This window comes from Triturus cristatus, chromosome 4_2, assembly GCF_964204655.1.
Source record: "Triturus cristatus chromosome 4_2, aTriCri1.1, whole genome shotgun sequence".
In the NCBI taxonomy this organism is placed as follows: Eukaryota; Metazoa; Chordata; class Amphibia; order Caudata; family Salamandridae; genus Triturus; species Triturus cristatus.
In genome coordinates this window covers 865,791,627-865,805,221 of record NC_140586.1, presented here as the reverse complement: position 1 = coordinate 865,805,221, position 13,595 = coordinate 865,791,627, and the positions used below count along the sequence as shown (strand labels likewise).

Sequence of the window (13,595 nt, the reverse complement as noted above, 5' to 3'; positions counted from 1 at the left end):
TGAGTGATTGTGTGAGCAGATCTATGAATCAGTGAGCGAGTGTGTAAGTACTGGTATGGGTCTGTGAATGGGTTTGTGAATGGTTGAGTGGAAGTCTGTGTATAGAAGGTTCTATGGGAGTGTGAGTGGGTGCGTCAGTGATTCTGTGGATGATGTCATCAGTGATGTCAGTATGTCCTTTGAGATGTCATCAGTGATGTAACTGACCATGTCATGAGTAATGTAATATGTGAGGTCATAAGCAGTGCATTGCGGGGGGGCGTGCATTATAGTTAGCTCAGCTAACTATAACTGCTCAATTTCACTGGTTTTGTACGAGTGAAACCTGAGCCTAACTATAACGTGTCCGTAACCTTTGTTTTTTTCAGTGAATTTCTAAGGTTTTGGTAAAAACGAATTCCTAACTACAACGTCCCTGTAACCTTTGTTTTTTTCGTGAATTTCTATGGTTTTTTAAGTAGTAGTCGCGTTTGCAGAGTGGTGAAGAAAGGAGTGGGGTCTCCGACTAGCTTTCAGGAAGCCCGCTATGTAGGACTTACAGGAGGTACCAGGGGGCTTCTTGGCTCCTAAGATCCCTCAGGAGTAAAGTGGACTTCATCCCCCAACCAGTAGTGCGCCACGAGCCGGGTCTGCAGAGTGGTGAAGAAAGGGGGCGTGTCCTCCAAAGAGCTCTTAGCAATCCCGCTGTGTGGGACTTACTGGTACTGGAGGTACCAGGAGGGGTAGTTGGCCCCCAAGGACATCCGATTTACACCCCGGGGACCCCAAATCCCAGCTTTTTATTATTGCTAATTTTTTAAGTAATGGGGGAGGGGCAGGGCTGCCCCCCCTCCTGGCACGATTTCAGCTCCGGGGACCCCGTCCCCGGGGCCCGGCCTGTAATGTGGGTGCCCTGGTCCCCCCTAGGGCACCCTCTGTCTTTGATGGGGACCACAGTGGAGCCTGAAGGCCCCTGTGGTCCCTGCTGGCTCCCCATGTCATTTGGAAGCCCACATTGCTTTTACACATAGGGAGCTGCTAACATGTAGCTCCCTGTGTATAAAAGCAAATTGTGCTCTGCTTTGAGCAAGCAAGAGCAAAATACTCTTGCTTGCTCAAAGCGGAGCACTGTTTGCTATGTATGCTTTTGCCAGCCATAGAAAACTGCAATGTCCCATGGGTGAGCAACCTGGGCCATTGCTTGAGCCGGCCCCGGGGGGGGGCAGTCACCAGGGCCATCCAGGGCTCCACGAGGGGGGCCAAACAGCCCCCCTCCTTTCTTCAAATTTGCCCCAGGCCTAGCGGCCCCCCGCATTAATACCGGGGAGGCGGCCATCCCTGTGGCTGCTGGGGAGACCATATTGGCCTCCCCCACATTGATTTCAATCAATAGCCCCTGGGAGGTGGCGGTCCCAGGGCTACGGGGAGGCCGTGTGAGCCCCCGCATCAGTTAACGCAAGTTTACCCCAGAGAGGTGGGGGTCCCCGGGCCAGAGGGGTGCAGCATGGGCACCCCCTGCCTTACTATCAAATCTGACCCAAGGATCTGGCCCACCCGGGGGCTAATTGCTAACGAAGAGCTCCTGCTTCTTTTTTTTTACATTTTCAGCGGGATTTGCAGATCCAGAGCGACTCCTGACAATAAGTTTTAAAAAATGTTTTTTTTACCCCTGGGGATCCCTGTGGGAACACCCCCGCACCCCCCACCCCCACCCCGAGGCCTAGAGGTTCAGGGAGTTTTTATCCTGCCCCCATGTCTTTATTTTTAATGTTTTCTCCTGTGACTTGGTCCAACCGAGTCACAAGATAGCTGCCAATACTTCCTGGTTTGTAGTGTTGGCAGCCAATCAGATCTCAGCACGAGATCTCAGTGGGATTGCGGATCCTCATGTCCCCAGTTGTATATCTGAAAAACCTTAAAATAACTCCACAACTACTAAACGGATTTACACCAAATCACAAAAAGCACTTCCTTGGGCCAATATCTACATTCCTACCAAATTTGGTGTAATTCTGTTCAGCAGATGGACTATAGCCTTGTCTAAAGGTCCTATGGGAATTAACATGAGGAAAATGCAGTTTTAAGCAACCCCTTGTTCTCGGCCCCCGCTTGACGGATCACCCTGAAACTTTCAAGACAGCAGCTGAAGTGAGAGTCATATCAGTTTAAAAAATTTCGTGAAGATCATTAAACAACGCCAAAGTTATTGGCAAATGAAGAAAATGCTCTTCCTGTGGAAACTAGGTCCTAACTATAACTACCTACTGGCGACTGCCAGTAGGTAATATAACATCACAGAAACGTTTCAGTATAGACATTTTTAATCCCTCTTTTCTGTGCTTGCCTCAAAGCAAAATGGGTGTTTGGGTGACTCGCCTGTATTCTTTGAGCAGTGTTTACACAGGTTTTTCCATCTTATTTGGTACATATGTACTTGTTTGGGGTTTAAGCTTGTCTTCTTCCCTTGACAAATGCTCATATATGTGCCTGGGAGAGGTAAAGCTCTCTTGCCAAGTTCTGAAGACGATGGAGGAAAGAGCGACATGGGGTTGTCCTCCATGGCAGGCTAAATTTGAAGGCACCACCAGCAATCCCTGCTCTGCTCATCTGTTAATGAATACCGCTATCTAGGTGTGTGGTTTGATAAAACATTAAACTGGCACACACACCTAGAAGCCCAAAAAGCGAAGGCACATACAACAATTTCCCGGCTAAAAATGTTTAACCGTGACTATGGGGATATGTCCCATCGTCCTCTATTAAAGGCTTTCAATGCAATGATACCATCGCAAGTACTCTATGGAGCAGAAATCATTTATTTGAGCGGTAAAGATGTCTGGGACCTGGAGGAAGGAAAATGCCTGAAAAACCTCTTATCACTGCCCCCATCAGCAATGATCCAAGCATTAAGATTAGAAATAGGAACAATGGCGTGGGGAGTACAAGTACAAGTAGCAGCGATTAGATTTTGGAAATGCCTGGAGAATGACAATGGACAAAAAGTTGCATATTGGTGTCGTAATGAGATTCAACAAAGTAATTTAAGTTGGGCAAAAAGGTGTAGTAAGAAAGTGGTACAGGCCGCTGAGAATACAAAAGTGGTCTTATGCCGTGCGTTACTTAAGATAGAAGGCACAGGGGGGAGGAGCCTAGCGCGCAACCAAGATGGCCGCGTAGGTGCGAGGCTCCCGAGGACCTCCGCGACCTCCTACAACTATCCTGAAAATATCCTGTCCTAGATGAGGGGACTGTGTTGGTGAGCCTGAGCTGAGGTGGCACCCGTTTTCCGCTTCCAAATCGGACCTCGGACACCGGCGGGAGCACCGATCGAGGTTTGCGGCCTTCTCCTCGCCGAACCCCGGATTTGAGCTGTGGGGTGATCCGGAGACAAAGTGAACAACAGCGGCGGGCAGGGCTTGGCGACTCGCGTACCCCGCACTTTCACTTTCGCTTTCGCACCCTCCTTGCTGTCTCTGCGAGGTTGGGTCGCGGGGCTTTGTGTGTTGGTGTGGCCTCGCTGGGGGACCCTGCCTGCCCGCCGGCTGTGATCCACCCCGCAGATCTGAGGTGGCCCCCCCCCGGAACCCGTGAACCGGCTTGCCTGCCCTTCACGACGTGGCTGGTGCGACCGGGAGACTGGGACCATGGCCACGAAACAAGATGGTGACCGGGCAAAGGTAAAATCGACCCGGCGTGGCGCAGTCCATCAGTCCAACAGCATGGACCGCTATACCCTCCAGAAGGGATCTCCCGAGGTGCCACGCAGGTCCCCTGAGGGCCCTACTGATGCTCCTGATCTGCCCACGGATCTGACTCTGAGGGATGTCATGGGCGCCATCGCCGAGATGAAGGCCTCGGTGGGCCAGCGTTTTGATACACTGGCGCAGAAGATCGACTCGGTCCTCGTGGATGTTGGCCTGGTAAGGGCCGATCTTTCCAAGACCAACGACCGAGTCGATTCTTTGGCCCACACCGCATCGGGCCTTACGACAGATGTGGCGGCCCTACAAAAGGAGGTGCGCCGGCTTGGTCAGGCGAGTGCGCTGATGGATCGCCGCCTGGAAGACTCCGAGAGTCGGGCCCGGAGGAACAACATCCGCATCATCGGGGTGCCTGAGGGACGTGAGGAGGCGGCGGCGGACCTATTCGTGGAAGACCTGATTGTTACCCATCTCCAGCCACGGGGGCTGAGTAAATTTTTCGCGGTGGAGAGGGCCCACAGGGTTCCCGGGGGAAGGCCTAAGGTCGGAGCCCCTCCGAGGCCTCTTATTGCCCGGATTTTCAATTTTCGGGACAGAGACGCTATCCTGCAATCCTCCAGACTACAGGGACCGGCCAGACTTGAAAATATGGACGTTAATTTTTATCCTGATTTCACCCCAGCGGTCCAGAAGCAGAGACTGAGCTTCCTCGGTGTCAAACGCCGTCTTCGGGATCTAAACCTCAAGTATGCCATGCTTTTCCCAGCTAAGCTGCGAGTGGAGGTGGATGGTCGCACACACTTTTTTGATCGTCCCGAAGCGGCCGGGGACTGGCTGGATACTCTGTCTGAGGATCGGGATCGGGGGGGCGGGGGGGGAGCGGTGGGGGGAGAGGGCTCGCCGGATCAGGTCTGAGGGACTAATATTAGGCCTCGCTCTGGACGAAATTGATGCCATTTTTGACCATGCGTCTGTTCGTATAAGTTCCCCTCCTATGGAGGTTGTGTGGGGTCTCTTGGGGGTTCTCCCTCCTCCTCTGGGGGTCTAGTCAGTTTAACTATCTATGGAGCGACAGGCACACTGCACGTTGGGGGGGCTGTTTGGGCTCATGCAGGGGTGCAGGGAGGGGGGAGTTTGGTTGGGGTGGGTGGGCAGGGATGGGGTGTTGTTCGTTTTTATCACAAGGCAAACTTATTTTTGTGTTGGTTTTAAGGTGCTCTCGGGGGGACGAATGATGGCTTCTGTGTATGATGGGGGGTAGGGAATTAACTTTGTTGTCTTGGAACGTTAATGGACTGGGGGACAGGATCAAACGAGGTGTGGTCCTGCAGTTTTTGAAGCGACTCTCGCCCGATGTAGTCTTTCTGCAGGAGACACACCTTATTGGCAATTCCTTCTGTGCCATGAATCGGCGTGGCTACCGCCTAGTGGCCCACTCGGGCTTCACGTCAGGCTCAAGGGGTGTGGGCATCATGGTAAAGAACTCGCTCCCATTGGAAATTGATGAGGTGCTCCACGATGATAGGGGACGTTACACTGTCTTGGTGGGGAGAATGGAGGGCAAAGTGGTTGTCTTTGTGTCAGTCTACGTCCCACCGGGGCTGCAGTCGACCACCTTTGCAGACCTGGGGCGCCTCCTCCTTGGCCTTCCGGGGGGGCTTCTGGTGGTGGAGGGGGACTTTAATGCGGTGGTTTCTGGGACTGTGGATCGTCACCCCCCTAGGGACCTCCCCCGGGCATAGGCGTGGCTATCCGGCCTCTTGGATACACTGGGATTGGTGGACTGCTGGCGCTTAAAACATCCCACGCAGCTGCAGTACACATTCCACTCGGGGGCTCATGGTAGTCTCTCACGGCTTGATTATGTACTTGTCCCGGCGGCCTATGTCGGGAGGGTGGGAGAGGTGCGCCATTTAGCACGGGGTATCTCAGATCACTCCCCGCTCCTGTTACATTTTGATGTCTTTCCGAGGGGTGAGGGTAGGGTAGTCCCAATCAATTCCTGGTACCTGCGCGACCCCATCATTCGCGCTGACTTGATTAAATCCTTGCAGCGATATTTTGATGAGAACGTGGGGTCCGTGCCTTCGGCTATCTCCCTGTGGGAGGCCTTCAAGACAGTTCTTAGAGGGGAGGCCCTATCCCTTATTTCCCACGCCCGGAGGCGCGAGCGGGAGGAGGTGACCCGGGTGGAGGCTGAAATAGCCGAATTGGAGGGTGATCTAGAGGGTGGGGTGACGGATGCTGCACTACATGTCCTCCAACTCAAGCAGGCGGCCTATAGGGCCCTCGTCACGGAGGCGGCCAGGGGCCTCAGTAGAGAGCAACAGGGGCGACTGTATGATGTGGGTGATAAGGCTGGTAAACTGATAGCGTGGTTGGGCAAAAAGGAGAGAGCGACTCGTGTGGTCCCGCTGATTGAGAAAACGGATGGTGTGTGTGTAACTGAGCCAGAAGAAATTGTCTCCTGTTTCGCGGATTATTTCCGTGAGGTGTATTCCCCGGTCTCTTCCTGCTCTGAAGAGGATTCCCGTGCTCTGCTTAGGGATATCGCGCTGCCTTCCCTTTCGGAGGAGGACAGGGTGTCGCTGGACACCGCTCCCACCTCCGACGAGATCGCCCTCGCCATACGTTCGGTCGCTTCTGGCAAGGCCATGGGCCCGAATGGTATCCCTATCGAGTTGTACAAGTTGCGACCGGATACACTGGCGCCCCACCTCCGCGCAATGTTCCTGGCGGCCCACTCGCTGGGCTCCCTCCCGCTGGACCAGCGTCTGGCTACAATTGTGGTGATCCACAAGGAAGGGAGACCTCGGGACCGGGTTACATCCTATCGGCCTATCTCGCTATTGAATGCGGAGCCCAAAATTCTCGCCAAGGTACTGGCCAATCGGCTGGTCGGCGTGGTGGGCGATCTGGTTCATCAGGACCAGTCCGGCTTTATTCCCCATCGCAACACGGCCCTTAACCTGCGGCGTTTGCATGGGGTGCTCGCACGTGTCCCATTCATACGGGAACCGGCCATTCTGGCGTCCTTAGACGCCACCATGGCGTTTGATACGCTTGAGTGGCCATACATTTGGGCGATGCTTGCGAAGTTTGGATTTGGCCCAGGGTTCATCAGTTGGGTCAAATTGTTGTATTCGGGCCCATTGGCGCAGGTGGTGGTGAACGGAAGAGTATCGGCCCCGTTCGAGCTGGGCCGGGGCACCCGACAGGGCTGCCCCTTGTCGCCGCTCCTGTTTGCGCTTGCCTTGGAGCCCCTGGCGGAGTGGCTGCGGTGGCATCCTTCTATCCGTGGTCTCCGTTGGACCCCCGAGTATGAGGACCGCGTGTCCCTACACGCTGATGACATCCTTCTGTACCTAGCCTCCCCACGTAAATCACTAATAGTACTGGTTGATGTTTTACATTCATTCGGCCGCAACTCCGGCCTTGTCATCAACTGGGCTAAATCATGTGTGTATGTGCTCTCTGGGGAGGCTCCCATCCTCCCGCGGGGCTGTCCGATCCAGATCGCCTCGCGGGGGTTTAGGTACCTGGGTGTCTTCATTACTCTGGACCCGGAGGCCCGCTACGAACGGAACTTGCTTCCCCCCCTCCAGCGCCTGAAGGCGGACGTCACGCGCTGGCGGCGCCTGCCGCTTTCGCCGCTCGGCCGGGCGGCATTGTTCAAGATGATGTCGTTGCCACGCTTCCTGTACGCTTTGCAGAACACTATGGACTTAGTCCCGGCGCGCTACTTCCGTGAGGTGGAGAGTCTGCAACGCCGCCTGTTCTGGGACGGGAGGCCGCGTATTGCCCTGGCGAAGTTGACGCTCCCATGGTATGACGGGGGGATTGCCCTCCCGGATATTAAACGGTACTATTGGGCCTCCCAGCTAGCTGCAATTAACCATGGCCTATACGGGCCTGCCTTAAACCCGGCATTTGAAATGGACAAGATGCTACTGCCAGGTGGCGACTACAATCGAGCGCTCTATTCTAGCACGCCCGACGCTCGTCTGACGGGCCCCACGCGTGTCATGGTGCGAGTGTGGCACGCGGCCAATGCAGCTATGGGGTGGAAGGACCGTTTGACCCGGGCGTCACCACTATATGCGTCTGAGCGGTTGGGCTCCCTGTGGACCTCGAAGGGCTTCGAGAAGTGGGACATAATAGGCATCAGCAAAGTGGGGGATCTCTGGACGAGGGGAGGATTTAAAACGTTCGAGACGCTGCAGACGGAATTTCAGTTGCAGGGCAGTGAGTACTTTCGGTATTTGCAGGTCCGTCATGCACTGGGCTCCGTCTTCCCAGACGTTGCCTCCATCCCGGAGTCTTCCCCCCTGGAGGATAGAGTGCTGGATGGCCACGTCCCGGACAGCACGATCTCACTGATCTACAAAAAACTGATCAACGACCGCTCGGGCTTGCTGACTGCCCTCCGTGAGGCTTGGGTTGCCGACGGGCTGGAGTTGGACGACGAGGACTGGACCTCCGCGGTGGCCTCCCCGAAGGAGGTGGCCATACCGGCTCGCCTTCGCTTCGTCCAGCTCAAGATACTCCACCGGGTCTACATGACGGGGCCAAGGCTTCTGCGTATGGGCTATGCTGAAGATGGGTTGTGTAAGCGTGGGTGTGGTGCTTTGGCGACCTTTCTGCATATCTTGTGGGAATGCCCGGAGGTGGAGCGATTCTGGCGTGGTGTGCATGAGGTCCTGCGAGTGGTTACGCATGTGGCGCTGCTGCCTGAAGCGAGGAGATGCCTGTTGAATGTGTGGGAACCAACTGATTACTCGGCTCCGCAGACGTGGTGGGTGACTCTGGGATATATGATAGCTAAGCGTGATATTGCTCAACTGTGGGGATCCCAGAGGCCCCCGACGGTATCGGCCTGGAAAGAACACATGGACTGGTGCATGTTTCGAGAAAAGGTGGTGTATGTGGCGAGGGGTAAGCCTGGGACATGGGTGAAAGTATGGGGCCCCTGGAACGCCTACCGCGGGGGTATCTGTGCACCACCGTTGCTGCCTGATACCTCACCAGCCCCGTCCCCTTAGCCGACTCCTTCCCCCGGCACCGGGCACTGGGTTCCCCCAGTCCTCGCTCTGTTCTCTTCCCCCTCTTTAGACTCCTGTGGATAGTTGGGATCCCCCATCTAGGGGAGCACGTGCTGCTATTTCCGATTGCGGGTTGCCTTGTGGGTGTGGTTTTTCTTGTTGTTCGTAATTTAAAATGAAACCGTATTGTGGGGTCTGGCTGATGTGGCTTATGACGTTGTTACCTCCTGAGCATGCTCCTCTGCAACGCCACGTGTTTTATAAATGTATGTCTTATGCTCCTATCATTACTAGCGGCCGGCCGGAAGGTTGTAGGCCCATACTTGTATATTCTTGAGACTTGTAATAAACGGTTTCAAAAAAAAAAAAAGATAGAAGGCACAAAAAAAGAGTTAAAGTATAATGGTCAAGAAGCATCAAAAAGAGCAGACAAGGAATACCTTAGCAAGAAAAAATCAGTAAAGTTTATGATGAACTCCTGGGCAAAGGAAAATTGGTTCCCTTACCTGGATATCTTACCAAATCCATGGTATAGACAGGAGATCTTAAGGTTCCGCATTGAGATTAACCCATGGTTAATAAACAAAGGAAGCAAAAATAAAATGCTCGATCCCAAAGGGTGCTGTAAATGTAACCTGGGAACATAAGCAGACTCAGTGCATATTCTGCTGGACTGTCTAACAATCCTAGAGCAACGCAAACTCTGGCTACGTCCAATATTTGTAAAATATGGCATAAGAAACCGGGCACAAGCGATCAATGTTATCACAGAAATGCCCAACATAGAAATTGCAATCGCCTTGGGGAAGTTCATAAAGGCAGTACAGAGTTTTATAATAAATTAGAACTGATATTTTAGAATTTTATAATGAAATATTTTTATATCTAGTCTAGAACCGGTTTTATAATTTCGTAGGGAGTAGACCCACTAACAATGAAGTGAGATTTATTTATTATCTGATATGCATATAGGTCAAGAGGATTTTAATTTGGTTTTAATTTGGTCTGAATATTTAATCGGTAAAATTGCCGGTGCGATTGATGTGAATTAATTTTAAATTACACTAATTGTTTTGTATTGTTTAAAGATTATGATCTAAATAAACATATCTTTGACTTGACTTGACTTGCTCATGGCCTGGTTCTCACTTTTAAGTTAACTGTGTGACTGGATAAGTGTGATAAGTCTAAAGGCCTATCACATCATAATTTCAGTCTTTTTGTAAACCCAATCAAAAGCAAGCAACAGCAAGTGTTCCTGCCCCTCTTATCACACAAGATGGATTCCTGCTACTGAAAGTGCCAGCACTCACTGGAAGCCGTAGGGCCAGTGCATCAGGTACAGGTCCAGGTACTCAAGCTGCAGGTCCTGCAAGGACTTCCTCAGTGCGGGCTCCACATCCTCGGGGTGGTGCTTGGTGTTCCAGAGCTTGGAGGTCACAAACAGCTCCTCCCTCTTGATGGCCTGAGAGAGGAAGGAAGAAGAATGGGGTAAGACTGAAGAAGGGTATGGAAGCAAAGAAGACAAGTGAGGAAACAGAGGGTTTAAAACACTGGAAAGAGGCAAGGACACTTGAGGGCTCATTACTACGAGGCCTGCAGTAAAATGATGTGGTAATACTGCAGAGCGCGATATTTCCTCAGTGTGCTATTACCAGATCACTACGAGTGCGGAATAGGGGATAATACACAGTACTGACGTTTGCACACCAGGGAATCGTGTGTTTTGCCTCTTTCTGGCCTTTTTCCCCCCACACAAATTTCACAAGTGTTTTATATCTGGTAAAACGTGAGTTGTGAAAACAACTCGGGAGTGTAATAATTCCACAAAAACTGTGACCCCAATTGACGTGGAAACTTCCATTCGTTGCCTTATTGGGAGTCCTGCAGGAGTCAGAATAACTCAGGAGTTAGAACTGAGGAAACAGAGAACAGAAACAAGGAACAAAGTGGCTAAGTGGGTGAAACGTACAAACATTGAGGAGTCAAGAGCACTTACGTGCTCATTTCAGGCACTTACCTCCAAACGAAACCAGCTGATGTGTGCCCAGAGAAACCCCAAAGAAGCAGGTTATCCGACACAACTCGTCATCAGAGTCAGAAATGAGTAAGAACAGAAGAGAAGTGAGGAGTCATAGAAGACAAGTGAGGAAACTGTGTAAAGAAGATAATGTCGAGAAGCAAGAACACAGAAGAATGTGAGGGAAGACACAGGAGAGGTGAGAAATCATGGAAGACAAGTGAAGAAACAGAGTTAAGAAAAATATGGAGAGAAGCAATGACACAGGAGAATGTGAGGGAAGACAGAGGAGAGGAATCATAGAGGACAAGTGGGGAAACAGTTAAGAAAATAATGGAGAAAAGCAAGAACACAGCAAAATGTGAGGAAAGAGGGGGGAGGTGAGGTAAAAGAACACAACTGAGGTAACAAAGGTAAGAAAACAAACAATTAACATTGAGCTAGAATACTTAGTACAAAAACAGAAGAGAAGTGAGTACACAGAAAAGAGAACTGAGGAAACAAAAGAGATGTCGGCATTCGGGGGGACAGGAGAAGACAGGGAAGCCACCTGAAGAGAAGTGAAACAAGTATTTGCAATGCAGTAGGTCTTGTATTTACAAGAGTTTGAGCTATTGGCATTGTAAATGACAATGCTTTTATTTATGTGTTTGGAAAACCTGCAAGCGGTGCATAAACATGCACTTTGAACTTATAGTGGTTGCTTATGAGAAGCAAGGCTGTCAGTAACTGCACCTCTTTTACTGCCAGCCTTGCTTCTCGTAAGCAAGGACTATAAGTACAAAGTGGGTGTTTACAATGCCAATAGCTCATACTCTCGCACATTTGAGACCTATTGCATTGCAAATGCTTGTTACTCATTTTACTGGTTCTTCTGCTGGATCCCAATATCTGTCCTGGTTCTTTTCTCTTTCCTGCTCCTACGGAAGAGTTTGGTGATCACCATTTCCCATCATTTCTATTCGGCTATCAAGATTCTTAAGTTTGTCAATACGCCCCCTCCCCCCTTTGTGGGGTATGCCTTCTATTCGACACCCTCTAATGAAGGCATTTGGCCGCCTCCATGTATACTTTGCCTGAGTAGGGTGACAGTGGCTACAGAAGGGCGTCGCCTTTTCTTCAAACAATTTGAAGGAGACTCATGAGATTTCAACTAGCAAGTCCTTCACAGATGTTCTACTACTGCCAGTCTCTAAGCAGTCCCTTAAATGATATGCATGCCCTAATCAGATATTGTAACACTGCGGGAACATAGAGACAAGTTTATCTTAATAAAAAAAATCCCCTGCCTTCTACGATCTGCAATGCCGACAGAAAAATGGAAGCCTCAAAACCCTGAAGCCACATCAAGCCTATCCGGGGTTCACATTGGAGTTCCATTCAAAATGGATTTTATTTTCTTAATTGATCTTAAGGCAAATAGAGATAAAAGTGAATCATTGTACATAATTATATCAGGTTAATTGGGGGATTTGTTACGCACTACTTTCCACCACATGGAGTCCACATAGCACTTGAAATGTATGTGTATATGAATGCAACTTCCTTGACCCTGCTCACACTTTAACATGTACTTAAGTTGTAAAAAAAAAAAAAAGAAAAGTCCCAGTGCTCTCTTTAGGATGTAATTTCCGCCTGCACTGCCCATTGCCACTGTCAGCACAGCCAACTACAGTAAAAACACAACTACTAACCATCACACTCCTACAGTTGTGAAGGTACCTTGGGCCATATTATCAAGCACGGTGTAAAACTTATCGCCAGATGCGACATATTGTTGAAATATGTCGCATTCCTGTGCATTGAAAGTGACTCAGTGCGGCGCGGCCAAATGGCATGTGCTCTGCACTGAGTCACTTTCTTGTAAATCTGCCCCAAAGTCCCGAAGCAGAAAGCACAGAAGCAAACAATTCTGCCGCAATGCTCCAGGGCCCACAAAGTACATACAACAGATGATCCTGCGGCGCAAGCGCCATAGGATAGACCTGAAAAAACATAACAGAGCCATATTTTAATTGTTAAATGGCGGGAATATGCGAGAACAGAAGCACCCTTCAGCGGTGTGGCGTCCAGACCTGGCTGGACGCACGCTGCACTGAGGCTAGCAAGAAGGTGCACACGGACACTTGGAATATTCTCCGAGCCAAGACCCCAAGCAGTCTTGCGCTCCTTTATTTATCCCTTCGGGCGAGCCCGCCCTCCTGGTGCATGGATGCGTGATACAATGTAGAGTGCGGGCCGGGTGGCACCATCACTACATCCCTCCAATCTTTCAGATACTACGTTCATATAATGTTCATGACTTACTCCGTAGACACACGGCACACAAAGTCTCTCAGTCGTAGGCTGGGAGCAGGATTCGGCCGAAGACCATACTTCTGGCTCCGGGAGTTGTTCTCAACCCTAGTCCCCACTGAGTTATCACCCGATGACAGTGGGCTCACACTGGGGCTAATCTGTTCTACACCAGCCGGTGTTCCACCTTCCGGGCGCATTGGCGCCGTTGTATTATCATTCCTTGGGGTACTCTGTGGCACAATGTTTTCTCCCCACTCTTTTATTCCAGTTTCCTCATTTTCTGCTGGGACCCTGGCCAACACTTTCTTAAACCACGAGACGTGCCTTGTGACCACCTGGGTCCCGTGCTTGCCCGACACAATAGTTCCCTGCACGTTGGTGAGTTCCCATACCTCTGGCTCGTACGGGGTGCAGTACTTCCATACAGGGTACCGGTCCTTCACTATGACTCTGTCACCTACTTGGATGTCAGCCACTTGCGCCCATTGCGCTAAGCTGGCCTTGTCATTAGTGGTCCGTCTCCTGGCTTGCGTAGCCGCTGGGTCCAAATCCGGT

The 13,595-nt window shown here is 51.1% G+C and overlaps 1 protein-coding gene and 1 long non-coding RNA gene across 2 annotated transcripts in view; one reads left to right on the top strand and one right to left on the bottom strand.

Moving 5' to 3' along the window:
• AKR1A1 (aldo-keto reductase family 1 member A1) overlaps positions 1 to 13,595 on the bottom strand; it is a 1,289,949-nt gene that overhangs the window by 323,370 nt on the left and 952,984 nt on the right. Inside the window, exon 4 of the mRNA XM_085602859.1 lies at positions 10,036 to 10,187. Within this exon, the coding sequence (XP_085458985.1) occupies positions 10,036 to 10,187 (152 nt within the window). The remainder of the gene's footprint in view (positions 1 to 10,035; positions 10,188 to 13,595) is intronic.
• LOC146835279 (uncharacterized) overlaps positions 1 to 13,595 on the top strand; it is a 151,644-nt gene that overhangs the window by 61,876 nt on the left and 76,173 nt on the right. The gene's annotated exons all lie outside the window — the stretch shown is intronic.